Source organism: Monodelphis domestica, chromosome 2, assembly GCF_027887165.1.
Source record: "Monodelphis domestica isolate mMonDom1 chromosome 2, mMonDom1.pri, whole genome shotgun sequence".
NCBI lineage: Eukaryota > Metazoa > Chordata > Mammalia > Didelphimorphia > Didelphidae > Monodelphis > Monodelphis domestica.
In genome coordinates, this window is record NC_077228.1 from 257,549,689 (window position 1) to 257,568,355 (window position 18,667).

Sequence of the window (18,667 nt, forward strand, 5' to 3'; positions counted from 1 at the left end):
CCTTCTTTGCAGATAGATTCTCCTGCATTGATGAAAAGTAAAAAAGGAAGACAAACTCAAAGTAAAACTGTGTAAAAATCATGTAAAAAAGATATATATATAATGGACAATGCTTTCAAAAAAACACAAGTTACAGAATCATTGAATGTAACATGACCATTAAAGATGGGAGAGATCTTAATGCTCATCAGGTTTATGGGACAAGCAGACAGTGAGAAAGTGGCTTGCCTTCCCTCTGAGACTATCTCCACTTTATCCCGTCTATATCTTGTTTGTACATGTTTTCTCTCTATATTTTTTACTTTCTTTACAGACATTTTTGAGTTTATACTAAAACTTTCTTAAAATGGTTGTGCTTTTCACCTCCTTTATACTAAACTTCTCTTACTTTGCATTAGCCCTAAAATAGCATATTAATCTTTGACTATGGGTCAGTGTTGTGAATGTCAAATAAGGCACCTTAAACAAAAGATTAACAATAAATACAACTTTCCCCATCAAAATAATTCACTCATTTTCTTTTTGAATCGTCATCTCTCCTTCCCTACTTCTACACCCCCTGTTAGAGAAGAAAATCTAAGCTAGAGTCATAAACTATTAGAGATCATCCACTTTGCTTGACTAGTAATTTGAGTCCCAGAAAGATTAAGTGCCTAGAAATATGAAGCACAGTAGTGATAGACATGGGGACTCAAATTCAGACTAGGAATCCGCAATTCCCTATATGCCAAATGGCAAATGAACTGCTACTTATCAGTCCCTTCATACAATCAGAAGAGAAGACTACATCAGACAAACGAATACCCATCACTAGTTGACCCATTTAGAGAGTTGTGAGAAGAGAAAAAATTACAATAAAAGCCTAATACTCCAACTGTTTTATGAAAAAAACAATATCCCACCAAGTACCCACACCAACAATAAGGTCTGAAAGTGTTATATAGTTGTCTCATGTTAAATGATTCCAAGAATGAAATTCCCAGAGATAAATCCAAATTACTTATAAACTTATTTCTCCAAAGACTGCCTCTGGCAGACATGGCTACCTTTAAGTTTCCAAAAAGACCTTTTTTTTTGCCATAGATATCAATCAGTCAATAAGCATCTATTAATTAACACTCCAGGCACTGTACTAGGTGCTGAAGAACTGCTATAAGTTCACAGTTCCAAACTTGGCTGCTGGAAGGGACAGTCGCTGTCCTTTAGACTCATCCCTCACCCCTACATGGTTGCTTGGATTTCTCAAGCTCACAATACCACATATAACAAGCTGTCATCTAACTCATGAACAAGGAAAAAGAAAGAAATCTTAACAGCTGCCAAAGAATTCCTATGAAACTACATTGTGGGAAAAGAGAAATGGAAGAAAGGCCTGGGCAATATAACATAGAACCTAACATCTTAGAAACTGCAGAATGGTAGACCTTAGAAATCATCCAGTCCAATCAGTGCCACCTACAATAAATAGGCACCAAGGGTCATCTCTGGAGAAATGTCTTCTAGATAGGCTGGTAAAGATTATTTTGATAATTTGATACATTTTGCCATTGGGATTTGTTTAAAGATAGGCATACAATAAAGTTTTTAAATCTCTTGGCTTTTTACGAATCACAAAATACCAAAGGTAATTTAATACTGTTCTAAAAGTTGGCACATCCTGACATACAGCAAATAGCAATAAATAAACCTCAAGTTAACTGAAGTCAGAGGGAGGGTGTCCCTTTGCCCAAAAGAAGCATCAGAGCCCCATTTGGCCCCAACGTGAGTCCTAACCCAGTAGGAAATACAATGACCATCTGACTGACGCAGATTTATTTTCCTTCATGTTTCTAACTAGCCTTATTTCCTCAGCCTTAATTCAGTGACCTGAGAGACTGAACATAAAGTGAATAAAGTTCCCAACCTATAGAAGGGTTAAGGTTCCAAAAATGTATCTGTAAAGTCAGGTATTTGAAGCCAGGAACACATTTTTCCACAAAAAGTACTTTAAATTGGTGGCTAGATTCTTAGGTCAATTCACAAAAACATCTTTTTATCAATAACATGCTTATATAGTATTATTTTACAAACTATGCTAGGATGCACAATTAGTATCATATCAATCATCCCAAGCTAACACTTACAACATTGTTTCTATGGGAAAATGTATGCAGTACAAGATCTCCCTCCATTCACCCATCATCTATCCACTCTTCCTCCCTCATCCCCAGCGAGTTATTAGAAGACTTCCTACAACTGGAGAGAAAGCTCTTCTTCAGCCTGAGCACTCCTCAGGTATTCGAAACTGTATATGAGAATGGAACAATGGGGAATTCTGGACTGAATTTAATTTCCCTTCATCTTGATGGGAATATACATATTAGTATGTCTATAAGAAAACAATATATTTGATCAGTGAAATTACAGTTTATCTAGTGGCATTAACAGGATCAATAGATTTCCAAGAAAACATGATTCAAAATGTAGAGAAAACAATATAGGAAAGGTAACATAAATTTACTAGATAAAAATGTAATGGACCTTCTAGATATTGTTTGCAATACCCATATCTTATATAAAGGAGGCCTATTCCCTTTAAATCAGAGAAAAGCATGGCCACTCTTCAAGTCTATCCAAAAAATTACTTGCATCTTACAAGGAGGGAGTATACACAAGAAACTCCAAAAGACAGAGAAAAATCACTTACTATTCAATACATAATTAGGATCAATAGATCTAATTAATGTATGTCTTGAAAGTAAAATGCCTTAATCTTATTAGTAATAATACTTGCCTGGCTCCCAAGTCAAACTTTCAGTTATATGTGTTTATGCAAATAGAGTAAAAAGCTACTTAAATACTCCTTGGGTTGTTAACACCTTTTACATATTTGTCACAGCTAATAAATAAAGCAAGAAATGCAGACTCCCTTGACAGTCAGTGAAATCTTGTAATAATTAATGTTTTGCTTTTGCAGGGAAAATAGGAGAAAAGAATTTCCTAAAATAGTTAATATTAGTGATAGATGACTCAAAAACAATTCAATCAAAGGTACCATTAAAAGTATTTACATTTTTCAGTTAGTCCAGAATTTTTTCCTTTTCGGCCCACAAGAGCAGAGTGATCCCTACTGCCCAAGAAAGATAACTGGCAAATTTCATTTCTTAAAGGAGTCTGTTATCCTATGCACTGGTTCCAAGGTTTGGGCAGAGGCCCTAAGGGGAATAAGAATTATATTCTAACCTGGTTGACAATGTCACATAAATGTAGTTCTCAGGGTTAGATTTGGATTAAACTGAACATTTTCTTGATATTTGCAACTATTATTTATATATTATGATTTCAAGTACACCAAGTTTCAATACACAATTGGTCATTTAGGGTCACTTAGCAACTTTCCTTGTCTTACTAAAAAAATTTTAATTCCCACATTTTTTAAGACTTACCCTTTATTATGTTTTGTATGATAGCACATGTATAACCTATATCAAATTGCATACCATTGCAGGGAGGGGAGAGGGAAGGGAGATAAGAATAAAATTCACAATTCACAATTTTAGATAACAAATGTTAAAAACTATTCTTACATGTAAATGAGAAAAAATAAAATATCACCAAACTTAAAAAAGAGAAAGACTTACCCTTTATCAAAGAAAGATGTATGCCCTGAACGAGAGAACTTTGTGCTGTTGCTATTCACCAGGCCACAATTAACATTCCCTGAAATATAGGATTTCCGTGATGCTTGATCCTTTGCAAAATTCCTGCAAGCAGCTAATTTGGATTCTAAGGCCTAAATAAAGAAGAAAGGGTAAATTGATTGTCAAAACAGTATCTGCATAGAAGAATCTGTATTTCAAACTTGCATCCTCATAGATAACTGACTCCACTCTCCCAGGTAACAATAATCAGTTAATAAAAGAAGTTTCTTTGTGAAGAGCTCAAAACACTTTATAAACTTTATGAATTATTACTTAAGAATTCTCTGAAGATTCTCAAAGTAATTAAAGCTCATGCCAAAAAGTGCTCTAAATCACTATTAAAGAAATGCATATTAAAACAATTCTGAAGTACTACCCCACACCTATCAGATTGGCTATGATGACAGAAAAGGAAAATGACAAAACTTGGAGGGGATGTGGGAAAATTGAGATACTAATGCACTGTTGGGAGAGTTGTGAACTGATTCAACTATTCTGGAGAACAATTTGGACCGATGCCCAAAGGTCTATAAAATAATACATCTGACCCAGCAACACTATTACTAGGTTTATTCCCAAAGTAATTTTTTTAAAAAGGAGAAGAGACCTATATGTATAAAAATATTTAAAGCAGCTCTTTTTGGGAGGGGCATATCAAAGAATTAGAAAGTGAGGGGATATCCACAATTGGGGAATGACTGAGTAAGTTATATTATATTATATTATAATGGAATACTACTGTGCTATAGAAATGACAAGCAGGAGGAACTCACAAAAACTTGGGAAGACTTATATGAACTAAAAGGGAATGGAATAGTAGAACCAGGAAAACATTGTACACAGTGATACTATATAACGAACAACTGTGAATAATTTAGTTATTCTCAAGCAATACAATGATCCAAAATTATCCCAAAGGGCCCATGATAAAATGCCCTCTGCTTCCAGAGAAAAAGAATTGAATGTCTGAATTCAGACCAAAGCAAACTTTTTTCACCTTCTTTCTTAATTTTTTGAGTTTCCATCCACCAAAGGATTAATATGGAAAAATAACAGGCCTTTAGAAAGACCATTTTGGTAGAAGGCATATATATATGCCTTCATGTCAGTGGCAGATGGACTGTATTGGAATAAGGCAGGAAGATTGCAAATGATTGCTCATGCAAAATCTACATGAGATCACTTTCCATTTCAACTTGGGGTGGGAGTAAGGAAGAGAATTAAAAAATAAATGTTCTCTGAAAAATGTTGGAAACTCTTTTTACATGTAATTGGAGGAAAAGTTTAAAAAAATTAAAATGAGAGGATCATACTAGGGAAGGGAACTCTGAGTTCCCTTCAAAAATATTAAATTTAAACACAAAAGTAATGAAGCCAAGGATAGAGTTCAGATTGCCTCCTTATCCATCTAGTCCTCAACTCAACAGAATATATTCTTCTTCTTTTTTTTTTTAATATATTTTATTTGATCATTTCCAAGCATTATTTGTTAAAGACATAGATCATTTTCTTTTCCTCCCCCCACCCCCCATTATATTCTTCTTTCAAAGAAATGATACTAAACATTTCAACAATATCCAAATATCATCTTTGAGCTCCTCTAAATCTAGCTAGCCTTAAGATAGTAAAAGAACGGTAATTTTAAAAAACCAGTCTTCTGACTCCAAATATAATGCTCTGTAAAAGTACAACTTCTGAAATATAAAGAATGTCTATTTTGCACAAAACTAATAAAGTCTGCTAATATTGCTAGGCTTTATTATAATTTTTGTTTTATATTTCATGTCCATAATTAAATTGTTAGCAAAAAAAGGTAATGCCAATTAGTTCTCGTAGAGCCCCCAGTTTTGGCAAACAAACTTCTATAGGTTAAATTAGCATGTTAACTACCTGATCTATCCCATTATACCCATTTAATAAATGAGCAAATATGAGAGGGGGGATGAATATTGATTCTTTTAGTAAACTGATTATAATATAAGGAACTAGGGACACATGCATGACATTATAACAGTTCACATATATAACACTTTAGTATTACAAAGCTCTTTCCTTACAACTATGTGAAGAAGGTATCATTCACTAATTAAATACTTGATCTGAGAAATTAGTATAAACCTCTACTCCATATATTTAACAGAACTTTCAACAAGTAATGAAACTAAGACTGGAACCTGAACTCCTTCCCCCTTTCCATTTACCTTAGAGGATTATGATGAACCAGCATCAAATGCAGGAGAGGAAAGCAACTCAGTCAAGTAACCAAGACAGACTGATCGTGCCTTGTTAAAAAACAGAAATATAGAGGCGATTTTCTAAAAACGATATCCAATGGTTTCTCAGTTTAGACATTTTCTTTATAGTAAGAAGGGTTCCTTTCTATTTTTTATTTCTAACCACGTGGTAGCTAAAATTTTCAAAGGATTAAATGAATACTCACCCCTACTTTCCGCAAGAGATCCCCCACAATGTTTAATGCTGATATCCTTGCAGAAGGAGTTAGTGGGCTGGTACCAAAACCATTTGGTATACCTAGAAGAAATAAAAACATGTATTTAGATTTGTAGTTCTCAAGTTTTGTACATATTAGATTTTTTTATACAACTTGCTTTTCCGATCTTAAGTATAACTTATTTCATAACTCCCACCCCACTTTTTTATGATTAAGTTAGTCCTAAGTGTACACACATCCCCACCCCCACCCCCTTCTCCCTCATGTCTTCTGATTCAAAGGCAAAAGAAAAAAATGATTTGGCACTGGCATGAAGCCATAATAATTCAGGATTTACCACAGGCTTTGCTCTCCACTGGAAGTAAAAATAAAAATCAAGATAAAGTGAATAGATTCTGTTACTGTTGAAACTATCCTCATTTGTAATAATAACTACAATATGCAACTACTATTTTCAAGAAAGAATTTTACTCATGAAATAATAATTTAAAATTTAAGGTTATATATAGTGTTTTCTGCTCCACTGAACACTTTATTTTTATTTTATTTTTTTAAAGTTCATACTTTCCATCTTAGAATCAATACCATGTATTGGTTCCAAGACAGAAGAACAGCAAGAGCTGGGCAATCAGGGTTAAGTGACTAGCCCAGGGTGACATTGCTAGGAAGTATCTGAGGCCAGATTTGAACCTAAGACCATCTCTAGGCCCCTCTCACAATTCACTGAGCCACCTAGCTGCCCCATCCTGAACACTTTAAATACATTATCTCATCTGAAAATGCAGAAAGCTTATTTTGAAAGCAAAATGTAAAGATTGAAGAACCTCTCCCAGGCATAAAAGAAAATTCTAGATAGAGTAGGCACAGGCAATCAAAAAATCTATTCTCAATTATGTACTAGTTTTCATTCATTTAGCTATGGATACCAAATTGAAATTTATGATGAGGAAAGGGTATATGTTTATTCCCTCTGAAAAGGTTGAAACAAGAAATATTTTTATAAAACCTTCCACAAAGTTCTGCTCCAATTCTTCATTATAATATGGATATAACCCTGTGTTCTTGAATGCACTACCCCCCTTCTGAGACCAAGCATGCTAGGAATCAGTTTTTCATCTCAAATTACACCATTGTATCAATACCAAAAATTCTCTGACAGTATAAAACTAATTTATGTTAAAAATCCTACCGGCGGGCATCTGGGTGGCTCAATGGATTGAGGCTCAGGCCTAGAGATGAGAGGTCTTAGGTTTAAATGTGGCCTCCAACACTTCCTAGCTGTGTGACCCTGGGCGAGTCAATTAATCCTCATTGCCTAGCCCTACCACTCCTCTACTTAGGAACAAATAATATTGATTCTAAGATGGAAGGTAAGGATTTATTTTTTTTAATTCTACAAAGTAGAGGCATAGATGGTTCACCAAAAAAAAATGTTATAATTATATGTAATGGTGAAACACTAGAAGCTTTACTAGTATGCACAGGAGGAAAGTAAGGATTTGTCTCTTAACCAGATATTTAACATAGTTTATAGAAATGCCAGCAACAGCAATAAGATGGAGGTATAGGGAGTTAAAGGTATAAAGATAAGTAAAGATTATCCCTGTGGGCTGATAACATTTTGGTTTACTGCCAGAAACAGCATGGTTTAGTGAAGGGAGAACTGGCTCTAGCAGGAAATCCTAAAGTACTGTACCAACTGTATGATCCTGGAAATGTTATTACCAGTGCTACAGAGACTAGAAATTTTATATTCTTTAGGATTTAAAACTGTAGAGGTGGTGCTCTCCTACAGACTGGTTAGAGGGATTTTCTTTATCCAGCAATTCCCTATACCACTGAAATTACAGGTCTAGTACCTAATTCTATACCTATGATAATGTACTTTTAAAATTCTAGAGAACATCAAAGAAACAAGTCAAGCTAAAAACTACAAAACAAACCAACAAATATTAGTATTTCTACAAAAAATAACAAAAAATATGAAGCAATAATAGAAAGAAAAGTCCTATTCAAAGTGAACACAAAATTCAAAAAAATCTGGGAATCAATTTACCAAAGCACATTTAATACCTTTATAAAAACAATTACAAAAAGTTCTTTAAAGAAATAAAGAACTTAATAACAGAAGGGATATTTGGTAGTAAAAGCTAATAAATATTAAGCTAATGAAGAATGATATTATCTAAATTAAATTTAAGATTTAGTGCACAAAAATTAAACTGCCAAAGGGCTTATGAAACTTCACTAAGACATAACAGAATTTATTTGAAAGGATGATGAATCTGGAATGTTAAGGACTTTAAAATTTTTATTTATTTAATTTTTAAAGCCCTTACCTTCCACCTTAGAATCAAGACTATGTATTGGTTTCAAAGTGGAAGAGCGGTAAGGGCTAGGCAACTGGAGTCAAGTGACTTGCCCAGGGTCACACAGCTGAGAAGTGTCTGAGACCAAATTTGAACCCAGGACCTCCCGTCTCTGGGTCTGGTTCTCAATCCAACAAGCTACCCAGCTGCCCCTTTAAGGACTTTTTTGAAAGAAGGAATAGAACTTCCTGAACTTAAACATAATATAAAGACATAGTTATTAAAAAATATTTTAGTACTAATCAAAAATATAAAAAGTGGATCAAATGCCCAGACTAGACATGGAAGAACCAGAAATAATTTAACTCAATAACAGTGTCAAAAGAACTCAAAAACACATTTAGGAAAGAATTCCCTATTTGATGAGAATTACTAGACAAACTAGAAGGTAATCTGGTAGCTTTGGATCAACAACTTGAAACAAAAAGTATAATTAGTTCAAAAAGGCTACATGAATCTAGATATTAAAAGTCATGCCACAAAATTAGAAGAGAAATAGATTTTAATCCTTTTACAGTAATGACTAAGGAGTGAATTCTTAAAGAAAGGAGTCAAAACAGTTTGTGGGAATGGGGGGGGAGGGGCAGGAGGGGAGGCAGCTAGGTGGCTCAGTGGATTGAAAGTAAGACTTAGAGACAGGAGGTCCTAGGTTCAAATCTGACCTAGGCAGAGTGGTGAATGTAAGATATTTGCTTCTCTTTTCTCTATTAATTCTTCCATTTTACTACTCTTTTTTAAAGCCTTACCTTCCATCTTAGAATGAATACTAAATATCAGTTCCAAGGTAGAAGAAAAGTGAAAAGGGCTAAGCAACTGGAATAAAGTAATTTGCCTAGAGTCAGAAATCTAGGAAGTGTCTGAGGCCAGATGATTTTGCTCTTAATACTTTTCCCATTCTGCTTCTTTCCTATCCTAAATCAATCACTTTCAGGCACTCTTTTTGGTTTGGATTTATCTGCTCTTTTCTATGGATGTTTATCTACCTGCAATTAAGGTATGTTTTTCTTATTTTAGGTCTGTACATATTTTAAAAAGAAGCTATATAAAGCAGCAGTCATCAAAATAATATGATACTGGCTAAGAGACAGAAAGGAGGATTAGTGGAATAGACTTGGGGTAAGTAACTTCAGCAAGACTGTCTATGATAAGCCCAAAGATCCCCCAGCTTTTGGGACCAAAATCCACTCTTTGATAAAACTGCTGGGAAAATTGGAAGACAATATGAGAGAGGTTAGGTTTGGATCAACATCTCATACCCTACACCAAGATAAACTCAGAATGGGTGAATGACTTGAATTTAAAGAAGGAAACTCTAAGTAAATTATGTGAACACAGAATAGTATACATGTCAGATCTTTGGGAAAGGAAAGATTTTAAGACCACGCAAGAGTTAGAAAAAAATCACACAATGTAAAATAAATAATTTTGAATACATTAAATTAAAAAGGGTTTATATGAACAAAACCAATACAACCAAAATTAGAAGGGAAGCCACAAATTGGGGGAAAATCTTCATAACAAAAACCTCTGACAAAGGTCTAATTACTCATATTTATAAAGAGCTAAACCAGTTGTATAAAAAAATCAAGTCATTCTCCAATGGACATTTGGGCAAGGGACATGAATAGGCAATTTTCAGATAAAGAAATCAAAACTATTAATAAGCACATGAAAAAGTGTTCTAAATCTCTCATAATCAGAGAGATGCAAATCAAAACAACTCTGAGGTATCACCTCACACCTAGAAAATTAGCTAACATGACAGCAAAGGAAAGTAATGAATGCTGGAGGGGATGTGGCAAAGTTGGGACATTAATGCACTGCTGGTGGAGTTGTGAATTGAGCCAACCATTCTGAAGAGCAATTTGGAACTATGCCCAAAGGGCGCTAAAAGACTGTCTGCCCTTTGATCCAGCCATAGCACTGCTGGGTTTGTACTCCAATGAGATAATAAGGAAAAAGACATGTACAAAAATATTCATAGCTGCACTCTTTGTGGTGGCAAAAAACTGGAAGATGAGGGGATACCCTTCAATTGGGGAATGGCTGAATAAATTGTGGTATATGTTGGTGATGGAATACTACTGTGCTCAAAGGAATAATAAACTAGAGGAATTCCATGTGAGTTGGAAGGACCTCCAGGAATTGATGTAGAGTGAGAGGAACAGAACCAGGAGAACATCATACACAGAGACTGATACACTATGGCACAATCAAATGTAATGGATTTCTTCATTAGTGGTAATGCAATGATCCTGAACAACTTGGAGGTATCTACGAGAAAGAACACTATCCACATTCAGAGGAAAAACTGTGGGAGCAGAAATACTGAAGAAAAACAACTGCTTCATTACATGGGTCAAGGGAGATATGATTGGGGAATGATCTAAATGATCATCCTAGTGCAAATATCAACAACATGGAAATAGGGTCTGATCAAGGACACATATTCCCAGTGGAATTGCGCGTAGGCTATGGGAAGAGGTGGGGTTAGGGGAGGGAGGGAAAAAACGATTCTTTTAACCAAGGAATAATGTTCTAAATTGACTAAATAAATTAAAAAAAAAAAAGCTAGTTAAATGGCATGTTTTTCTCTTAAATCGAATAGTTTTTTAATTTGTACATTTTCCTACTGTTTTCTTTTCCAGGTCACTGTCCAAAAAATGGTTTATATATCTACTTCCTACTGCCTCTTTTTGGTTTTTAAAGTCCTTTATAATCTATCACTTCCTACCTTTTCAATCTTGTTCCATACTCCTCTCCATATACTCTATGATTCAGAGACATTAGCTTTCTCACTGTTTCTTGAAGGTGACACTTCTCCAGATTCTGAGCAGACTCTGGGAACACCAATTGTTCATAACGCCTAGAAGATTCTCCCTCCCTGTCTCCATCCCCAGTTTTTTAAGCCTCAGCTAAAGTCCACATTCTGTAAGAAGCCTTTTCCCCCAGTCCTCTTAATATTAGTTCCAAAACTCTGGCAGTATCCTCCAATTATCCTGTCTATATTTCATTTGCACATAGCTCTTTCTACATTGTCTGCTCCACTGGACTGTGAACTCTTCAAGAGCAAGGGCTTGTTTTTGTCTTTCTTTGTATCTCCAGCATATGTAGCATGATGCCTGGCCCACATCAGGCACTTAATAATGCTGGCTGGCTGACTAATTGACTAGAAGTCTTTTAATAAAGACTAATTAAATATGATATACTTGACAGAGAATTGGTTTCCAAGTCAGGAAAGTCCAGTTTTAAGCCTTGACTCTGATGCATCCTGGCTATGTGATCCTGAGAAGTCAATTAACCTATGAGTGCCCCAAGCAACTCCTAAGATTACACATCACAGAGCAATTGTTAATCTGCACTGGAAAAGAAGTTTTCCAATGAGTTATTTCCATATGAGTATCCTTATGCCAAGGATATCCAAGGCCTGGTCCACCAGTATCCCCAAATATCTTGCTTAAAATCATCAAACTATTCTAAGTTGGTATTCTACTCCTAGGAAGAAAGAAACTATTACAAACCTTTTGGTGAAGGAAAGCTGTTCTCAGTCCCTTTCCCCACAGGAGTGGCTGGCAAGGAGAGGGATGCCTGGACAGCAGAATCCATTTTTTCACAGTCTAGAGTTGGAGAACTAGGAGCTGACTTTCTAGTTACTTCTTGTTGCCTTTCACGTACTGCTAGTTCTTGTCTTAAATCTACAATTAAAAAAAATTTTTTTAGGTACTAACTTAGTGAAAGTTAACAGAGATAAAGCATAGGGTATTTACTAAGGAAGCCACACCTGAATGCGCACCTATATATGTTCCACCATGAATATACACAGTCCTTCAGTAATTTCTCAATTATAAATTTTTCAAGCCATTCAATTTCTCTTATTTACATATCAGATGATGTTTACTGGGTTAATGCAATGACTCTAGTGTTTAGATGATGTCTTAGAACTTTTAAAATGTTTATACAGCTCTGCTTCCAAACTGTCCCTACAACCATCATCCAAGAGGGAAAGGTCTGTGGAGGAGTCTGCCATGTGGGTTCCTACCTCTATCCACTGATGATCAACTGTCAGCAAGTAAGCCTAAGAACAGCACCCCACACTGCTACTTCTAATCTGCCTTAAAAAAAGCAAATCTTGTAGAAATGTGATCTGTGTAGGTACTGTAGCTATCACTTCTTTGGCAGTTACTAGGGGTCCAGAAAAAGAAAGTTTTTACCACCTGGGAATCATCAAATAATCTGACATCAGAAAATGATATGGTTTTGTAAATGGAAACAGTACTAAAAATGAAGTATTACCATCTGTTTTACCATTGTATCTTAAAGATCCCTAAACCTTTCCATCTAACTTGTAGCTGAAACTTTCTTTTTTATTGTGTGGCCCATTAGGATATTCCTTTGAAAGCAGAAGCTATTATACACAGTAAGCATTTGAAGACTTTTTCCATCATTCAAAAAATGTTAAGTACCTACAATGTTCAAAGCCTTAAAAGTAATTACTTGTAAAGAAATTTATGCCTACTACTAGCATGTAATGTATTCTCTTAACATGCTAATGGGGAAAGAAAAAAAGGCTGAGAACATAGATGTTGAATACACAACAATAAATCTAAAGTCCCTGAGAATTGGATGAGTTCTCTAAAGCAATGGAGATCCACTAAATACCCAGAGGTAAGTGTCAGGATTAGGAAGAAGCAGCAGCCATAATAATAATAGCAGCTAAAAAACCTGTATGTGTGTGTCCCAAAGTCTTCAAAGTACCGTACATATTTTACATGTTGTCTTATTTGATGTTTAGGATAACCCTGTGAAGTAAGCCCTATTGTTATTCCCATTTTACAGATAAGGAACCTGAGAATGAGTATAGTTAAAATGATTCACCCACGGGAAGGGTAGTAAATTTCTGAAGCAGGATTCAAATTCAAATCTTCTTAACTTCAAATCTAATGCTCTGATCATTATGCCAGACAGAATGTGAATAAATTGTTTTGGACCAATCACTACAGAGAAGAATCAACTGTACCTCTTGCTTCATCCTTTAGCCTCTGTACAGAAACCAGCAAAGACTCCTTTTCATCAAGTTCACTTTCCAAAAATGCATTTCGTTCAATGGCTTGATTCAGCCTTTGTTCAAAGTCTTCAAGGGAAACTATTGTTGCTCTAAAAATAAAGGCCAAATATATTAATAATATGGAAATGGGTCTTGATCAATGGCACATGTTAAACCTAGTGGAACTGTGCCTCAGATACAGGAAGTGAGGAAAAGAACATGAGTTTTGTAACCATGGAAAAATATTCTAAATCATCTAATTAAATAAAATTTAAAAAAATAAAAATAAAGGTCAAAATATTATGTTTTCACAAAATAAAGTGTTTACATGCAACATATGCAACAGTTAAGACAAAACAAAATTTTTGCTTTCTTAACTATTCCACCCAAAATGATCTCTTGCCCTCCCTCTGAATTCAGACCATTCTTAATATGTGTAGTATATACGTAGTATGCTACAGCATCGTATAGTGGATAAAGGAGTGGAAGTAGTTCTGAAACTTGGATAGAATTATTGCCTCAGAAACTCATTAGCTACATGATCTAAGGCTCTGGATTTCTCAGTCTCACTTTTCTCATCTATAAAAAAGATAAGTATACTACTAATCCCACAGAGCTGTTGTGAAAAAACCTACAAACCTTCAAGCATTATGTAAAGGTTCATTATTACTACTCTTAATATGTTGACTTGACTTGAACTGTGAATTTTTTACAATATTTTCTCTCTCCAATTCAACTGTTAGTTTCTTGAGAAGAATCATTTCTCTTTGTACTCTTCTTACCTTCCTTCCCCCGCCCCCCAACCTGGGGATATAAAGCTTATGTGTATATGCAGGTGTTATGAGCATTCACATACCTAGAGACTAAAATGAACACAGCTCAGAATATATACTCATAAGAAGTGTCAGATGCTCGCTGTGTCTAAGCCTCACTCTTATCTTCTGTCAAGAACTCTGTTGTCAGGATTCTTGCCAAAAAAAATGCAGACAAGAAAGAAATGAACTATCCCTTACCCTCAAGATGGTACATATCAAGCCATTTTAAGAATTTTAATCCTACTTCAGTCTCAAAATTCAGCAGAAGGACTTACATAACCCTGACTTCTGATGGACATTGAAGGTTCAGAAACAACTGCAGAGGATTCCCCCCTCCTTTTAAGTCAGTAAAAGTATTAACCAAATAATCCCAAAATGCCTAAGGACAAAAAGCTTCAAAAGGTCCAAGTTCTTCACTGGAGCAATACTTCACATATTCACAACCTTCAGTTGTGTTTTTAACCTGAGATTCCCTTTCTTTTTCCTGACCTCATGCTGGACCTTTAATGACACTGACCTTGGTCAAATCATGGCATTACCTGAACCATACTAGTTACATGTTCCCTGTTTTGAAAAATGGAATACTTCCCCAATGGATAAGTGGTCAAAGGACAAGGACAAACAGTTCTGCAAAGCACAAATGGAAGCTATTAAAAGCCATATGAAAGAGGGAAGCTGGTGGCTTAGTGGATTTGAGAACTAAGCTTAGAAACAGGAAGTCCTGGGCTCAAATCCGGCTTCAGACACTTCCTAGCTTTGTGATCCTGAACAAGTCACTTAAGCTCTTTACCACTCTCTTCTGCCTTGCAACTGATACAGAGTACTGATTCTAAGATGGAAGGTAAGGGCTAAGAAAAAAAAATGAAAGCCTGTTTCAAATTCACTGATAAGAAAAATGCAAATCAAAACAATTCTTAAGTTTCACACCACACTCAGGAAATTAGTAAAGATGGCAAAAGATGGGAATGGTCAATGTTTGGAGGAATTGTGGAAAGACACTGTTGTGGGCCATGAAAAAATTAAACTACTCTAGAAAGAAATATGCAAAGAAAGTTACTAAAATATCTATATCCTTTGACTTAGATATCCTGCTATTATAGATAGAACCCAAAGCCAAAAATAGAAAAAAAAAAGGTCATTTTCTTGGAGCAAAGAACTCGAAACAAGTTAGAATCCTGATGACTAGAGAATAGCTCCAGAAATTATGGCACATGAATTCAGTGGACTATAACTACACCATATAAAATAAAGAATACAAACAACACAGAGAAAAATGGGAAGATTTATATGATATGAAAAAAAAAACTATCCACAGCTAGGAAAACAATGTCAGTCACTAAAGTTTATTAAGCATTCACTCAAAAATAGAAAAAATGATTTCTGCCCTATAGTAGCTTACAGTTTAATGAAAGATGAAAATAACTAAATTACATACAAGATATATTATCAAAGGGGAAGGTACTAGCAGCTAGGAGAATCAGGGGGCAACTCAAATTGAGTCTTGAAGAAAACCAGGTAAACTAAGAGGCAGACCTGAGGAGAGACAGGATTCCAAGTATAAGAAATAGCAGTGCAAAGGCATGGAAATGAGGGATGTAATGCTGTGCAAGAAACAACAAATAAGTTAGTAGGGTTAGATGACAGGTTATGTGAAGAAGAACAAAAGTATAGAGAGGAAAGGGAGGAAAAGGTCAGGTTGTGAAGAGTTTTAAGGCCTTTATATCTGATCACCACTGGAGAGTGGGGGGGGGTGAGAAAAGGGGCAAGAGAAAAGGGGAGGAAGGGAGGGAGAAACAGAGAGAGAGAGACAGAGAGTAGTGTGGGGATAGGGGAATGGGAGAGGTGATATGATCAGATCTGTGCTTTAGGAAAATCACTTTGGAAGATGAGTGGAGGATGGATTTGTGTGGGGAGAAACATGAAGTAGAGAGATAAATTGGAAAGCTGTCATAATTGTAGGCAGAAAGGAACTAGTAGGTAGGGAGAGAATGAAGATTACATAGTAAGGATGAAAGTGGGAACAATTTGCTAGAAAAGATGGAAGGGCATGACAGAAAGATAGAAAGACAGTGCTGTTCTAAATACTTTGCAGTAGGCTTAGCTCATTTCAAGATCTGATCCACTATTCACACAAGTTTATGGCATTCAAATATATTCATCTTTGATTAAATGATACTCCTTCCTTGTATAATATATAAATCCTTTTAAAAGTCTGTTCTCAGAGAAATTCTTGTATAGTCACACTGATTTTCTATGTCACTGACTAGGATTATTAAAGTTTTTATTGTCAAAATTTGGACTTTTAGAATTTCTCATCCTGAATCATTATAGAGTCTTTAGTGTAAGAATAATTTCATCTTTTCTCTGACCCTCTTTAAATCAACTTTCTAAATACAAGAATATTCATAGCCACACTCTTTGTTGTGGCAAAAAATTGGAAAATGAGAGGATGCTCTCCAATTGGGGAATGGTTGAACAAATTATGGTATATGTTGGTGATGGAATAATTGTGCTCAAAGAAATAATGAACTGGAAGAATTTCATGTGAACTGGAAGGACCTCCAGGAATTGATACAGAGTGAAAGGAGCAGAATCAGGAGAACATTGTACACAGAGACTGTTACACTGTGGCACAATCAAATGTAATGGACTTCTCTGAGGGATTCATGAGAAAGAACGCTATCCACATCCAGAGGAAGAACTATGAGAGTAGAAACACAGAAGAAAAACAACTGCTTGATCACAAGGGTCAACAGAGATATGATTGAGGATACAGACTCTAAATGATCACTCTACTGCAAATATCAATAATATGAAAATAGGTCTTGATCAATGGAACATATAAAACCCAGTGGAATTGTACATCAACTATGGGAGGGGATTGGGAGGATGGGAGGATGAATCTTGTAAGCATGGGAAAATATTCTAAATTAACTAATTAAAATTTTCTCAAGATAAAAAAATAAAAATTAAAAATTACTTAAATATAAAAATAATAAATAAATAATCTGTACTTTCATTTTCCTTGCTATTACAAAAATCTAAGATAAAAAATACTTATTCTTAAGGTTCTCCTGACATATGCATATCACACTTTTTCTTTGTGGGTCAGATTTAAATCTGGGATTAAGTCCTTTCCTTTGCTATCAGACAGGCAATATACAATGCAGAATCATACTTCCAATAGCTACTAAAGGGAAAGACTATTAAAATCCTCTCTCATTACCACAGATGCCTCTTGATAGTTTTACATTCATCTTTCACTTTCATTCACCTTCAAGGGTGTGTCTATGATTCAGTTTAAATTGATTCATGTTCAAATGAATGGTGAGATAGAAAAGCAAATGTGATTTGCAAAGGGGAAGGGAACAAACATTTATATTGTGCCTACTTCATGCCAAGCACTGTGTTAAGTGGTTTACAAATAACTCATCAGATCTTCACAATAATCCTATGCAGGACCCATTATCCCCATTTTACAGCTAGGGCAAACTCAAGTTATTTTGAATTGAAGCAAATTGAAGCAAAAAGCAAAAAGAAGTTAAGTAAATTGCCTAGGGTCACATGGCTGGAAGTTAGATTTGAACTCTGGTCATTCTAACTCTGGACTCAAGTGTGCTAGCCATTATTATGCCCCTAGCTACCTCAGGATCCTGTATCTCTCTCAAGATAGCATGTCTTTGAGGTGGGGCATTCTTCCACAAAAACAAACAAAAATATCTAGCCCTTCTCTTCATGGGAAAACAGAGCCCTCAGAATAGAGGAATCCATCCCAAAGGATCCATGGGTCATTAAAGAAAGTCTACTCTCAAAAAAGGACTAGAAACTAAGTAAGCCTATATGGACTCATATTTTAATGGATCACCAGAATACACAGAAATCACATTTTAAAATATTAGTAGTTTCATGAAGAAGATCACAGGATCTACCTGTGACCCAGAGTTCATATAGTCAAATTCCCTCATTTTATAAATGAGGAGATCCCAGAGATTAAATGACTTGTCCGTAGCCATGAACTGAAGTCCTATGAATCCAGAGCTCTTTCCACTACATCACAATGCCTCACATATTTAATCTAAGACTTAATTAATAATAGATTGATTTACTTGAACAATGTACTAAGGTCTTAATGGCAGGTTTGTACTTGGCCTATGCTTCCAATTGAGTTTATTTCTTAACATGAAGAAACAAATCAGAAAAGAATTCCAATCTGAGTTTAGGCTGAGAAAACTGTTCTGTGGATTTGGTGCCTTCTTATTCTATGTTGTAGCTGTTTTTGTTTTAAAACTAGAAACAATAAATCCCTG

At 35.2% G+C, this 18,667-nt stretch overlaps 1 protein-coding gene across 8 annotated transcripts in view; it reads right to left on the minus strand.

Annotated features, from left to right (window-relative positions):
• Positions 1 to 18,667, minus strand: part of NDEL1 (nudE neurodevelopment protein 1 like 1) — an 89,860-nt gene that overhangs the window by 13,217 nt on the left and 57,976 nt on the right. For all 8 annotated transcript variants that reach the window (XM_007483115.3, XM_007483116.3, XM_056817533.1 and 5 more), the window contains 4 exons: positions 13,519 to 13,655; positions 12,023 to 12,196; positions 6,121 to 6,212; positions 3,621 to 3,772 (listed from right to left, as the gene is read on the minus strand). In XM_007483115.3, coding sequence (XP_007483177.1) covers positions 3,621 to 3,772; positions 6,121 to 6,212; positions 12,023 to 12,196; positions 13,519 to 13,655 — 555 coding nt within the window. The remainder of the gene's footprint in view (positions 1 to 3,620; positions 3,773 to 6,120; positions 6,213 to 12,022; positions 12,197 to 13,518; positions 13,656 to 18,667) is intronic.